The sequence below is a fragment of the Hyla sarda genome, chromosome 1 (assembly GCF_029499605.1).
Source record: "Hyla sarda isolate aHylSar1 chromosome 1, aHylSar1.hap1, whole genome shotgun sequence".
In the NCBI taxonomy this organism is placed as follows: Eukaryota; Metazoa; Chordata; class Amphibia; order Anura; family Hylidae; genus Hyla; species Hyla sarda.
In genome coordinates, this window is record NC_079189.1 from 328,956,145 (window position 1) to 328,971,897 (window position 15,753).

General features: G+C 40.4%; 1 protein-coding gene across 2 annotated transcripts in view; it reads right to left on the minus strand.

Moving 5' to 3' along the window:
• Positions 1-1,135: 1,135 nt before the first annotated feature.
• LOC130306861 (prostaglandin reductase 1-like) overlaps positions 1,136-15,753 on the minus strand; it is a 33,727-nt gene continuing 19,109 nt past the window's right edge. For both annotated transcript variants that reach the window (XM_056552144.1, XM_056552141.1), the window contains exons 3-10: positions 12,797-12,842; positions 10,861-10,917; positions 9,918-10,085; positions 9,665-9,782; positions 8,800-8,955; positions 4,138-4,243; positions 3,242-3,366; positions 1,136-2,974 (exon numbers count right to left, since the gene is read on the minus strand). In XM_056552144.1, the coding sequence (XP_056408119.1) occupies positions 2,864-2,974; positions 3,242-3,366; positions 4,138-4,243; positions 8,800-8,955; positions 9,665-9,782; positions 9,918-10,085; positions 10,861-10,917; positions 12,797-12,842 (887 nt within the window). In that variant the 3' untranslated portion in view covers positions 1,136-2,863. The remainder of the gene's footprint in view (positions 2,975-3,241; positions 3,367-4,137; positions 4,244-8,799; positions 8,956-9,664; positions 9,783-9,917; positions 10,086-10,860; positions 10,918-12,796; positions 12,843-15,753) is intronic.

Consider the following 15,753-nt stretch of genomic DNA (forward strand, 5'->3'; position numbering starts at 1 on the left):
CTGTATTGCCTTTAGTACTCCTTATTATGATTTTGGTAATTTTAATATGACTCGTTACATTTTGGACATTTAATCTTATTTTTTCTGGGAACGGGATGCCTTGTTCTTCCATATTAAGTCACATCTTAGTCCTTATAGCATCCTTCAGCGCAATTGCACTGAAATGAAGCTATCCTCTGTGTATCATCTTGCTATTATGTGGTGCTGTATGTCAATCAAGTGACTTAGCAGCACTTGACCTGTAAATATTTCAACCAGTGACAGAAATATGATGGGGTAATTGCATCTAGTCTTCTTTTTGTGCCCTGCACTGATTGTTGTATGAAGAGAGCCAGGGTTGGTTTTAAAGTAATTGTGGCCCTGGGCAAAATTAAAAAGCGGGGCCTGGAATGTGCAGCATCTTAGGTAACGTGAGTGAATGGAGCTATATTGCAAATCACAAGTGGCTGTGACCGCAACACAACAAATGTGATAAATCCATCCACAATGGGTTTCTGTCTCTGGCGATTTGTGGGTCGCAACACAACACCCTTCACTTACAGTACCTGAGATGCAGGATCATTCAGAGATTGCAACAGTGCAGCCAGGATTGGAAAAACAAAGTTGCTTTATTCCAAAAACAGCTCCCATACCTGTCCTCAACTCCTTTCTCTTTAATAGATCTGAGCAGCAATACTACAGATAAACTGAGGACAAGGGCAGCGCTGTGCCAGTAAGACAGCAGCTATGAGATTCTAATCCTGAATAACCCTTTTAACCATCTTATTGTCCCTACCTATATTCGATTGCACCTTGTTTGCTCGTCTCTGCATTCCTAATTTACTCCCCCCTTTTCATTCTTTTTTTCTCCCTCTTCCTCCTGTTCCATTGTACCTCATGATGTTGTTCTTTAGTCCTCCTTAATGACAAACTTGTACAAACTTGGGCTGATGTGTAGCAATATAATGCTGCATATTATGCTTTTCCAATTTTTTCTTGTACTCAAATTGACCTACAGTTTGACTGTTATATTGCCTTTGTGTGTTCAATGTCTATCTATGTCTTATCACATTGCATTTGTATAACAAAAATGACAATACTCTTTGTTAACTATTCTTTATTTAAAATTACAATAACAAACTGTGGTTCTATTATTAGTGTTTATTAACATTTAACCAAGTGTATATAACCAAAGATTGTATAATATTAACAATAATGTCCTTGCGAGGAGGATAAAAACTGTTGTCCTATTGAATAAACCTGGATGGGGGGGGGGGGGTGAATAAACCCACAGAAGTCATTATATGGGATGCAAAAACCACCCAAGATTAAAAAGTTAAGGGTATTATCAGTGGACAGCACTGTTTTATATTGATCATAATCCCTTCATTAGTGGATCATCTGAACAGTGGTTACATTAATTGTACTGTGTACCCAAAAAAAAAAAAAAAGTACTTGCTCTTCTACTGAACTTGACCAGGAACAAAAATAAGAGACCATTTCTAGTTATAATTTTTTGTTTTTGTACTGACCTGATAAAACATTTTTTTATTCTATTACAGACATATGATGTTGGAGGATTTTTTTTAACTCTTCAGTGGGGTTTCTTGTTGTAATTAGTGATTGGCTGAGCAGGCGTATGACATCCTATCAGTGGTTGAGGCAAAACAACGTTGTAGCCGCTGACTGGATGGGCGGTCATACAATGTCATGTCACCGAATTGCCAAACATCGTCATAGCGAGTCAAGCCCGGCACGTAGCAACGGCCAGGACCCGTGGCAATGATATTAGCGTTCAAAGGTGATTGCTGCGTCTAAAGTGAAAGCTATTAAGTGCTGGTTAGCTCAGTGGGCTGTTCAGCGAAATCACGGCGTCCCGAGCAGCTGAAGGACATGAGGAGGTGCCATGTCCGATCGCCGAATGACTGCTCAGTGCCTGAGATCCAGGCATGAGCAGTTAAGCAGCAGAAACACTGATCTATGCTATGCTATGGCATAGCATTGAACAGTATGAGAAATCAATGTACTACATGTTATAGTCCCCTATGGGAGCTTTAACATTGAAAAAAAAGTGGGAAAAAAAGTTAATAAAGATCATTTAACCCCTTCCCTAATTGAATCACCCCCATTTTCCCATAAAAAAAAAAAACTGTAAATAAAAATTAAAATATGTGGTATCGCCGAGTGCGGAAATGTCCGAATTATAAAAATATATAGTTAATTAAACCGCAAGTTCAAAATAGCGTATTTTTGGTCACTTTATATATCATGAAAAAATTTACAAAAAGCGATCAAAAAGACCAATCAATACAAAAATTGTACGCAAATTGTGCGCAAAAAATTATCACATAAAAAGTTATAGGGGTCAGAAAATGGCAATTTTGAACATATACATTTTCCTGCATGTAGTTATGATTTTTTCCAGAAGTACGACAAAATCACACCTATATAAGTAGGGCATCATTTTAATCGCATGGACCTACAGAATAAAGATAAGGTCATTTTTTACCGAAAAATGTACTGCGTAGAAACCGAAGCCCCCAAAAGTAAAGAAATTGTGTTTTTTCATTTTGTCGCACAATGATTTTTTTTTTCATTTTGCCGTAGATATTTGGGTGAAATGACTGTCATTACAAAGTAGAATTGGAGGTGCAAAAAATAAGCCATCATATGGATTTTTAGGTGCAAAATTGAAAGAGTTATTTTTTAAAGGTAAGGAGGAAAACACGAAAGTGCAAAAATGGAAAAACCCCAGGTCATGAAGGGGCTAATAAGAACGTTTTGGCTGGACAACCCCTTTAAGAAATAGTATTCATCTCACGGACTAGAAAGGGCTGGTAGGGCCCTTCACATAAATTAGTGCAGCACTGAAAGTCTTCTTAGCTTAAGCTTTAATAATTGCTTTTCCAGTGTTCTCTCCATTCAGCATTCCGATGAATCCAGCCGGCATGTTCTCAAAACCATTGGTGACGTGTTCATGATATTTCACCTTGCCCTATTATCAAATGTAAGAATAGCATGTTATGTTTTAAGCATTCAGTTTTTCACTGTGTATTGCATTTATATTTGCACTGTCCCATATAACTTCCAGAGAACCAGCCTTACTGCAGCCTTCATTTTTATGAATTATGAATAGATTTCTGGAGTTTCATTTACAGCATACTCACAGAATCTGTACCCAATAGAAAATGCCCTACAGAGCAGACTTTTATAGAACTAATAGAGTCTATGTTTGGCATCCGGTAGCTTAGAATTTTCATACCTCTAAAATCCACTCTAGGAGTTGCTTCTGTGCTTCTTCATATATGGGTTTATCTTCATAGTGAAAGATTAGAAATCCTTCCATGCGCAGTTGTTTAAAGAGAATAAGTGGCTGAACATAAGGCCCTAGAAGTGAATTATTTAGTTAATTACTGAAAATAGGAACTGTAAAAAAAAAAAAGCATTCTTTATCGTTCGGTATAGAATACATAGACATCAGGGCATGCTTGGCTAAATAACTTATGGGCAACTTTCAGTTAAGGCTTACCATCAGGTGAAAGTCGGAACACAACGCAAAAGGTGAGGGTTACACCTAGTGGCCGCATTGCCATGCAAGCATTGTGCACTGCCTGTTGTGAAAAGTGATTATTACCTTAATGATAAGTCACAGGGTAAAACATACTGTGTAGGATGTAAATTTTCAGCTTCCATTGTGACCAAAAAAACGGTAAGGATATGCTGCATTCACCTTACAATTCTTACATCTGGAGCACAGATCCAACTGGGAGATGGAAATAAATGGGTGCTCCCGTATCCCAGCCAGACACGGCCCCCATCTAATTCATTTGAATGAGCCGACCGGAGTTAGATAGTGACTCCACTATCGGATACGGGGCAAAGAGCATCCAACTGGAGTCACTATCTAACTCCGGTTGGCTCATTCAAATAATACGGTTTTAAGTCACTATCTGACTCCGGTCGGCTCATTCAAATGAATGAGAGTGGGTGGGGTCCGGCTGGCATACGGGAGTGCCCAGTTTTCCCATCTCCCCAGTATAGGATATAATATCAAGAGAATAGTTTGTTTAGATCCATGTGATGCTTGGTAGCTTTCAGACTGATTTTATATATAAAAACAAAAGAAAAAATATCTACTTATATTTAAACACAAGTCACCTGTTTGAGGAGTGGCATCATTGTATGATGAGATGCATCCACAAACCGCTATTCTTCCAAAGTCCTTCATTTGCTGCAGGACTGCATCTGCAAACTTTCCCCCAACCTATGCAAGTGGAAGAAATGAGAACCCAAAAAGGGGGCACAATAATTTGTTTTGTAATAGTTTCTAATGGTTGGTTTTTGTGACCACTAGTTAAATAGTATTAGCTGAAATCAAGACTATGAAATATACAAAGAGAAGATCTAGCTGGTATGAGCATAGATATTTAGAAAATATGCAGTAAACTTCCACTGCCCATGTTCACTTTAATTTACATTGCCTGTAGAGTAGTTACATTTTAGGCATTATGTTTGTTAGATCCATCATATTGCTGACAGCTATTTTTTTATGGTAATGAATGGCATGCTGTAACCATATATCCATAACTAGAAAAACAGTTAACTATTTTTGTAAAAGTTGTACAGGTTTTGAAGAGTACCTGCCACCATGTAAAGGCTGTATATTATGTTGCTGGTGTGTTACCTTCTTCATTCGATGTCCCCCGCTGTTTTCCTTTTTCAATTTCGTTTTACCGTATATACTCGAGTATAAGCCGACCCGAGTATAAGCCGAGACCCCTAATTTCAACCCAAAATCCCAGGAAAAGTTATTGACTCGAGTATAAGCCTAGGGTGGGAAATACATCATCCCCCCCTGTCATCATCCAGACCCGTCATTAACATCCTCATCATCATCACCGCCTGTCATCATCCAGACCCTCATCATCATCACCTGTCATCATCCCCTTGTCATCATCCCACACTTCCCCCCTTCATCATCCCCTTGTCATCATCCCCACCCTCCATCATCCCCTTGTCATCATCCCCACCCCCCTTCATCATCCCCTTGTCATCATCCCACACACCCCCCTTCATCATCCCCTTGTCATCATCCCCCACACCCCCTTCATCATCCCCTTGTCATCATCTCCACCCCCCTTCATCATCCCACCCCCCCCCTTCATCATCCTCTTATCATCTCACACCCCCCCTTCATCATCCTCTTCTCATCATCCGCCCTCAGTGGTCTTCAACCTGCGGACCTCCAGAGGTTTCAAAACTGCAACTCCCAGCAAGCCATCGGCTGTCCGGGCTTGCTGGGAGTTGTAGTTTTGAAACCTCCGGAGGTCCGCAGGTTGAAGACCACTGCGGCCTTCAACATCATCCAGACCCCTCTCACCCCCCTTTAGTTCTGTACAGTACTCCCCTCCGCTCGGCGCTGGTCCGGTCCTGCAGGACTGTCCGGTGAGGAGGTGGTCCGGTGGGATAGTGGTTCCGGGCTGCTATCTTCACCGGGGAGGCCTCTTCTAAGCGCTTCGGGCCCGGAATAGAGGCGTTGCCTTGACAATGACGCAGAAGTACGTTGGCAATGAACATACCTCTGCGTCGTTGTCAAGGCAACGTGACTATTCTGGGGCCGGGCCCGAAGCGCTTAGAAGAGGCCTCCCTGGTGAAGATAGCAGCCCGGAACCACTATCCCACCGGACCACCTCCTCACCGGACAGTCCTGCAGGACCAGACCAGCGCCGAGCGGAGGTGAGTACTGTACAGAACTAAAGGGGGGTGAGAGGGGGCTGGATGATGTCGAAGGCCGCGGTGGTCTTCAACCTGCGGACCTCCGGAGGTTTCAAAACTACAACTCCCAGCAAGCTCGGACAGCCGATGGCTGCCCGGGCTTGCTGGGAGTTGTAGTTTTGAAACCTCTGGAGGTCCGCAGGTTGAAGACCACTGCGGGTGGGGGAGTTCACTCGAGTATAAGCCGAGGGGGGTGTTTTCAGCACGAAAAATTGTGCTGAAAAACTCGGCTTATACTCGAGTATATACGGTAAGTATTTATCTTCTTGTAAAGCTTGCACACTGCTTGTGAGCTTTTTTGGCTGCAGGGGGGGGGGGGGGGGTTACCCGGCAGGCGTGACATCAGCTGAAGCCTGCCAGGTAAGACTTCCACCCTTTCCTGTTACAGAGGTGGGGGGGGGGTCTGTTCCTGTCCCTTTACTGAGTGTTTGGGCCGGTAACTGAGGAGGGAGATGCTGCAGTTATAAGTTGTGATCCGCCCCCGACTTAAGCTCAGGAAGTAGAAGTGGTGGGGTCAGCGGGTGATGTCCGGGCTGCACAGCGGTGAGAAAAAGGAAGGGAGCGGGAGAAAGAAGACAGTGATAGCGGGAACAGGTGAGCACAGTGTTCATTGTAGCACAGTGTTCATTGTAGCAGGCACAGCGGCCGTCCTGCGTGCTTTGCACAGTGCTGCTCAGCACAGGTGGGGGGGGGGGGGGGGGTCAGTGTGCACAGTGCTTGTTCCCACCTGTCTGATTGACAAGCAGAGAGTTTGGACTCATGCCAGGCCAGTATGAGCCAGGACATTTAGGACATTTTGCTTGAATTCCTCTCCAAGGGAGGGGTGTGGCCAAACTGTGCATGTCTCCACCCCCTCCCTCAGTATGCTGTCTGCTCACATCTCCACTAGAATAAGCAAAACTACAAATTCCAGCATGTCCTCAATGTCAGGGCATGCTGGGAGTTGTAGTTTCGCTAATACTAGGGGAGATGTGAGCAGACACATGGTTACATCTCCCTTAGCATTAGCAAAACTACAATTCCCAGCATGTCCACACTGTCAGGGCATGCTGGGAGTTGTAGTTTTGCAACAGCAGCAGAGACAGAATTTGGAGAACACTGCCATGACTATACACATCAGACCAGTCAACAGCCCTGCCTCATGTAATATGGCCAGAGACTACAACTCACAGCATTCCCAGACAGAGCTGTAGAGTTGTAGTTTTACAACAGCAGGATGCACCCAGTTGGGAAACAATGCTCTATATGGTCCAAGCTTCCTCCCTCCCCTGCTACTGTGGCTCCAGGTTAGGTTCAGCCGATGCTCAGTGCCGCTGCTCCAACCACAAACAAACAGTCTACCCCCCCCCCACCCCAGTCCCCTCATTCCACCGACACCTGTCAGCTATCAAGTTATCAAGTGCTGCTCCGCTGCTCCCCTGCACTTCATGGGGCCGACAAGTTCTGCTTACTCCACCGAAGCAGATCACAGCTGCACTGACTGGGTGCAGGCTTTCTGCGCTCGCACAGGCAGTATGTGTCCCGGCCTACACAGCGACTATCTCCTATACTGGATACCAGCACGCTTTATGGCCGGTATCCAGTATGTTGCCAAATCAAGAACAGTCTGTCTGGATAAAGACAGACGACACCTAGTGGCGGCTATTTTAATAGTTTTAATTTCTGGAGAAATTTTTAACTTTTTTTTATACATTTAAATTGTGAAAAGGCATCTTATGATCAGTTCTATAATATATCAAAAGTTTTTCACAATGACAGTGACTCTTTAATCAATTCTTCTCATTGATGCCATTTATTAGGAAAATGTAATCCTTAAAGTAAATTTATCTAGTGAATTGATTCTATCATCTCTAGTAGAAACATTTAAAAAAGGGGTTGATGGGGGTAAATAAGTCTTAAACGTTGCTGGTTTCCACTTGTCACTGTTACTTTCTGGTTGTCCTTGAAGAATTACCTGCTCAGCTAATGACTGATGGGACACTGCTGCTGCCAGTGATTGGCTGAGCCTGGCAATTCCTGTGGGGTCCATATTTCACCCCAGGAAGTATCTGGGTGCCAATAAGTTACCATGGTAGCCGGAGACCTTCAGTTCCTCTGTTCCTGCCATGTTGCATTTGCTTAAAAAAAAGTTATCAATACAAAAAATTGCAGGAAAATTAACACTTGATTTTGCCACATGCCAAAATGTCTGATTTTTTTAATATATTATTATAAATTCTATGTTGTCATGATTGCTAGGAAACCCTTGTGGATAGGTGATGGCCAAGCAGATATATTGTGCCCAAAGTTTTTACAGTTTTATTTTCTTTTAGATTGTAAAATTTTTCAAACATGATAATTTTGGCTAGTGTTACTGCTCCATTCCATTTCTTATTGCATATTGGGATTTCTTTTCTAAATGAAACTTAAAAGAGGTATTCCAGCATCTTTTTTATTTGACTGTGCTACAGGGGCTGTAAAGTTAGTGTAGTTCATAATATAGAGTCTGTACTTGTGTTTGATTATGTTTTTTTCTGTGATTTTTGCCTCTACATTTATTTTTAACAGCATACAAAATAAGTGTCATCTCAGGTTTTCCCAGGTTGCAGTGCAGCTGAGACATTACATCACTAGTCAGGTGCTCAGAGGGACCATGTCTTTGCTCCGCCGCTGGGTGGGAGATCATTCTGCAAAAATTTGCAACAACTAGAGGCAGCCTTTTCATTAAACACTGGTCTATTGCATTGAAGGCAGTACAGGTTTGTTTCAATGGGTGGGGCGGCTGATGTGTAGAAGAGGAGGAAGAAAAGTGACCACACACTTACAACCAAGGAACTCTAGGATTTATAGTTTGAGAGAACGAACTCCAACAGGAAAAAGCCAGTTCACAAAAAGCTAGCCACAGTATTATGGTAATCTCACAACATAGCCATTTAACCCTAAGACAAGCGCAGATCGTTCCTTAGCATGTCCATTACTGTCTGCCAGGTATGTACTAAAATCACCTTATGGTGGATACCCAATACTAATGCATTTCTTTCACCAATGTGTTTTCTTATAACTTACATGTTCAAAATAGCAGTCATAGCCTTCTGGTGATGCTTTCTTCAGAGCTTCATCCAAAGATGTCACTGTCTTGTAGTTAAAAGCTTCATCAAAACCAATTTCCTTTAAGTATGCAACTTTTTCTTCTGACCCAGTAGATCCAACTACTTTACAGCCCTTGAAAAATGCATAATAATAATAATATCATCAGCAACAATATTAGTAATAACAAATAATAAAAATAAGAATCACATAACGTATGGAGAGAACTTGGATACTGGCCGTTTAACCCTGTAAATACTGCAGTCAATAGCTACTGCAGCATTGAGGCATAAAGAGGTTTCTCCAACCATGATGCACTTGCAAGAGGCAAATCGGTTGTCACGGTTGTCATGGCTGCCTAGGGCCTTCTGAAGGCCTCCATGGCTACCAAAGGCAGGGTTTAAAAAGAGAAGAAAAAAAATGAACACCAAGTGACCGTATTCTGTAATGCAAAAAGTCTCATCGGGTTACACCATATTAAAACTACCCCACTTTTTTTAAATTTTTTATTTGACAAACAAAATAAACATAATTGGCTTTGCCACATTTTGTACTGATATATATATACATATACATATACATATATTTGTAGGGGTATAACTTTATAATATTAAAAAGTATAACATCCTGCAAAGAACAAGCCCTTATACGGCTCTAACATAAAAATCAAGTTATGGCTTTTAAAAAGGTGAGGAGGAAAGAAACTAAATGAAGGGGAAAAAAAAAGTATGAAAGGTTATGTAACCCCATAATGTGTATCAAAATAGTAACCGCCTTAATCCCATTTCATCCGGTCATGTAAGAAGAGCATTTCAAGACCTCACATATCTGAACTGTAACTTACCTTGATCTTAGCAATTTGGCCTACAATTGTGCCAACAGCACCAGCTGCAGAGTTCACGAGAAGCACTTCGCCTGGCTTTGGATTACAGATTTGTTTAAGACCAATGTATGCTGTTACTCTGTAAGAGAAATAAGATGGTAACTGATTGATTCAACCTCTAAGAAGTGGACAACTATGTGATATTAGTTTTGGTCAGAACTTTGATGTCTACAAGGGGATAGGAGACATTGATCAATGTATTTGAAAGGCTTACCCAGGCATGCCAACAGTTCCAAGTGCCAGTGATCTTGGCAGCGATTCAGGCCAATTGGATGGTAAAGCACGGAGTTTTTTACCATCTGATATGAAGTGTGTTGTCCACCCTGATTGGGCAACATAATAATCTCCGACAGCAAAGGAAGGGTTTTTGCTTTCCACCACCCTGAATTAAAAACAGTAACTGTAAAATGATTAAATATACTATTATTGGTAGCCATGTACACTTTCTCTCTCTTGAACCTTGACCATAAAGTATACTTAATTGCCATTGGTATGAAAGGGTCAAACAAACCAAGGATTTTGAAAAATACAGTGAAGCAGCCTCCCATTGTTCTCAATGGGATTCCGCTGCACCACTCACACTACGGAATTTCTGCTGCGGAATGTCGCCACGGTAATACCGGACCCCAGACTCCACCGAAGGATGAATGTTTATTCTTTTAGTGGAATGCACTAACATGCATGGCAGTCTATAGAGATGGCACATTTCAAATGGTCCTAGCACCAGCTTGTTTTGCCAGTGCCTGCACCAGGGGGAATCTCTGCCCAGAATATCTCCGGGTGGAGATTTTGTATTGTGATTTGTGAAGAAGCCCTTAGAGAAATACATAGTCACAATGCTACTTGTAAAGCAAAACATGAAGACCCCAATTATAAAAGACTAGTGTAGACACTAGTGTAGACAATTTATGGAGCAAATTCCTACAGAAACCTCCAACCTCCACTGTAATTTCTAACTTGCATTTAAACAATATCGCATTAAATGATAACCAGTGTATATTGTATGATTTCTTTTTAAAAACAGTGGACAAGGATTGGATCAGATATTTTGCCTCATTGACATGTAATATATTTGTTCGTGTGTTACAGGTATTTGTCTTGTATTGTCAAATGTTATGAGGGATGGTATACAGTATGGCAAAAAGAAAGAAGCTTACCTGGCAACCTGACTTCCCATTATAACATCACCTTCTTTTAGGCTTCTACTGTATGGTCTAAAAGGTGGAAGGTAGATTTAATATACACATCTTCATAGCAAAGCAATTACCATGGTCTCCAAATTATGAGAAAATGCTAGCCTACAGTAATGTCTACAGTAATACAAGGTAATATTTTCAAGGCAATCACTTTTTCAAGTATTTTGAGAATGTTATTGATAAAAAGATGCCTTGAAAATAACCCTGTCATAAATGTACCTCTGGTGGAACAGCCATCATTCGGCCATTAATAATGGAGAAATCTTGCAATATGTGTTCAAATTCTTTGCAGCTCCATCACAGGAGAAATATCGTATCAGGGTGCCCTCACATGGACTGATCACCCATGATTTTGCCGCTGCTGGTTTAAGCCGTGGCAGATTTTCCACAGCAGAAAATTGGCAGCACATTACATTGACTTCAATGGGGTCTCCTGCAGCTTTTCCATCACAGAAAATCTTCCACAGCTTAAACCTGCAGGTAATTCTTCCTTGTGAACGTACCCTTATACTGTGAAAATTCTAATCAGTGGGTTGTTTATATAGTTCACAATAGGTGTCCCAAAGTGAGAAACACTTTGTATACTCTAGTCTGGCCAAAAAAACAAACAAAAAACTATCTCATTGTATAAAATAAAAAAAAAATCCTAAAAAGGGTATATGAAAATGTGTTTTTACCTTTAAACCTCATTAAGAGAGAACCCACAGAGCTAAGGGAAAGGTTATTTTAGTTCTCTAGGAATACAAGGCAAATGGAGCACCAGCCTAGCATGCCTTCCCTTCCTATTTTTCTTAATACCCCCCTCCACCCCCAAACTGTGTTAAATATATATCCAATCAGATAATTTAGTAAGGAGCAGCATACACCTGTCTGATTTGTGGTTTGTGCTACTGCTACTGCTGATAGGGCATAGGCATCTGGCCTTCACCAGTGGTATCAATAGGGTCTATATATCTTGTTAGATGTTACATACTATAATTATTATTATTTTTTTGTATAAAAGACAACACAGCTACCAAGTAATACCAATACAAACAAATCCCAGTATATCAAGACCAATCTTGCCAATAATACCTGTATACAAGGGGCACATACCTTCTCTCTGTATAATGAGTAACAAAATCACGTTGCCTGAGCTGTGGGCAGGACACAGAAATCCTATCTAGGAACCTGTATCTCTCAGACATCTATGGGATATGCTGTGGTTGCCATTGGATACCATGATACTATTATCTCCTCATGCATCCCATCCATAGAATGTATCTGTAGCTGGATTCCTCAGATGTTTGTCTGCACTTGGCTCTGGGCTACAGCTAGGCAGAGTCAGTACATGCTCAGGAAACTGGCCACAGACACATTCTACTAACAGGATAATGCCATGTGCAAGTGGCAGTGAGGCTTGGAGGGTATAGAAATGATTACGATACTGTGCATTTTGGAAATTACTTACAATTGTTAAAACACAATTTACATTTCTAAGATATTTGACTTATTAAAGGGGTTATCCAGGAAAAAACTTTTTTTTTATATATCAACTGGCTCCAGAAAGTTAAACAGATTTGTAAATTTCTTCTATTAAAAAATCTTAATCCTTTCAGTACTTATGAGCTTCTGAAGTTAAGGTTGCTCTTTTCTGTCTAAGTGCTCTCTGATGACATGTCTCGGGAACCACCCAGTTTATAAGAGGTTTGCTATGGGGATTTGCTTCTAAACTGGGAGATTCCCGAGACACGTGTCATCAGAGAGCACTTAGACAGAAAAGAACAACCTTAACTTCAGAAGCTCATAAGTACTGAAAGGATTAAGATTTTTTTTCCTGCATAACCTCTTTAACTTTGAGGGCAAACTACTTTAAATGTAAAACCCTTGAACCAATTTGAATTAAATGTTTTCTTACCTCATGTATGGATCTACACTCCAAAATACAGATTCCAGCAATACCTCTGCAAGTATATAAAGACTAAAATTATATCAATCGTAACAATAGAAACAAAGTAGGTCTTATGCATCATAAAATTGCTAGAAATATTGTATACGTATTGTAAAACAACATTGTAAATACTATAAACCCCTTAAGGACATGTGCCGTAAATGTACGCGCTGCATAGTGTCACCTAGCGCACAGCGCGGCTGTGACGCGAGCACAGGAGATGTGCTCGCTTCAATCCCAGCGGGTTACCGGCGGCTGTCAGCAGCCGCGGACCCACCGGTAATGACGAATATCAGCGATCGCTCTGATGTCTGCCATAAACCCCTCAGATGCCGCAATCAATACAGATCAGGGCACCTGCGACAGTGTAGCACTAATAATGGCTGATCTGATCTTCCGCAGCATTGCCGTGGGGATCAGATCAGCCAAGATGGCGGATGGAGGTTACCTCACCTGCCTCCGTCTGTCTCCCAGGGTCTTCTGCACTGATCTGCCTTTCAGCAGACCAGAGCAATTGATCACTGATAATACTGATCAGTGCTATGCCCTATGCACAGCACTGAACAGTATTAGCAATCTAATGCTTGCTAAGTAGTCCCCTCCCCTGTGGGGACAAAAAAGTGTAAAATAAATGTAAAGAAAATATGTTAAAAAAGTGAAAACAAAATGTGAAAAAGCCCCTCCCCCAATAAAGTTTTAAATCACCCCTTTTCCCCATATTAATACAAAAAGTGTAAAAAAAAGGATTAATAATAAACATTTGGTATCGCCGCGTGTGTAAATAATTAATAAAAAGCGATCAAAAAGTCACATACGCAAATGTAGTACCAGAACAAACTACAGATCATGGCGCAAAACAATTAGCCCTCACACATCCCTGAAAATGGAAAAATAAGAGCGTTAGAGGTGGTCAAAATAGGGAAATTTTTAGCATACTGATTTTGGAAGAAAAAGTTTGAGATTTTTTAACAGCAGTACAATAATAGAAATGTATGTAACCATGGGTATCTTTTTAATCGTATTGACCCAGAGAATAAAGAAAACATGTCATTTTACCGCTAAAGCCTACAGCGCGAAAATGAAACCCCCCCAAATTTGCTAAATTTATGATTTTTGTTTAAATTTCCTTACACAAAAAAGATTTTTTGGGGTTTACCATACATTTTAGGGTAAAATGAGTCATGTCATTACAAAGTACATCTGGTCACGCAAAAAACAGGCCCTCATATGGGTCTGGGAATGGAAATATAAAAGAGTTATGACTTTTAGAAGGCGAGGAGGAAAAAAGGAAAACGCAAAAATAAAATTGGCCTGGTCCTTAAAGCTGTAGCACTTATTAAGCCTGCAAATTATATAGCAACAACCATTGAGATATACATATATGTGAAATGGAGACACATAATGCTGCTATAAACAAACATTGAACTTGATTTATTATTCTGTTCCCAACTGGCTTTTATCAGGTTGTGCAAATTGTGATGCGTGGATAAAAGCTTGTCTTTATTGAATCTTTACACAAAAATCACATACAGTAGGAATGTCTGATGCGTTTCGCACCAAGCGGTGCTTAACCCCTTAAGGACGCAGGGTTTTTCCATTTTTGCACTTTCGTTTTTTTCCTCCTTACTTTTTAAAAATCATAACCCTTTCAATTTTGCACCGAAAAGTCCATATTATGGCTTATTTTTTGCGCCACCAATTCTACTTTCTGTGACATCAGTCATTTTACCCAAAAATCCACAGCAAAACGGAAAACAAACTCATTGTGCGACAAAATTGAAGAAAAAATGCCATTTTGTAACTTTTGGGGGCTTCCGTTTCTACGCAGTGCATTTTTTGGTAAAAATGACACATTCTGTAGGTCCATACGGTTAAAATGACACCCTACTTATATAGGTTTTATTTTGTTTCACCGCTTGAAAAAAATCATAACTACATGCACGAAAATTAATACGTTTAAAATGGTCATCTTCTGACCCCTATAACTTTTTTTATTTTTCTGTGTATGGGCCAGTGTGGGGCTCATTTTTTGTGCCGTGATCTGAAGTTTTTATCAGTACCATTTTTAATTTTGATTGGACTTTTTGATCGCTTTTTATTCATTTTTTTGTGCTAAAAAAAAGTGACCAAAAATACACTATTTTGGATTTTGATTTTTTTTGACCGTGTGGTTTAATTAATGATATATTTTTATAGTTTGGACATTTACACACACGGCGATACCACATATTTTTATTTACACAGTTTTTTTTGTTTTTTGTTTTAAAAGGGGGGTGATTCTTACTTTTATTAGGGAAGGGGTTAATTCATCATTAGTAACTTTTTCCCCCCGCTATTTTATAGGAACTATAACATGCATTACATTGATTCCTAACACTGAACACTGATGATCGGCATAGAACTACATGCGGCTGATCATTGTTATCAGGGCTTGACTTCTTCTGCCTGGATCTCAAGTATAAAGAAGTCAATCGCCGATCGGATGCTGAGGAAGCAGGTAGGGGACCTGCCTTCGGCGTCCTAGCTGATCTGGAAGTTATAGGGGGTCAGAATACAGCAATTTTATACTTATTTTGTTTAAAAATTTTTTTTTTTTTAAAGTGGTACAATAAAAGAAAAGAATATATATAAAGATTGGTATTTTGATTGTAAAAGACCCACAAAATAAAGAAAACATGTCAGTTTTACCGTAAAGTGCACTGTGCAAAAACAAACCCCCAAAAGTTGCAAAGTTGTGGTTTTCTTTTCAATTTCCCACCATAAATGTTTTTTTTGGTTGTGCCATACATTTTATGGTAAAATAAAAGGTCTCATTACAAAGTACAATTGGTGGTGCAAAAAACAAGCCCTCATATGGCTCTGTGGATTGAAATATAAAAAAAGAGTTACCGTATATACTCGAGTATTAGCCCTTCCGAACATAA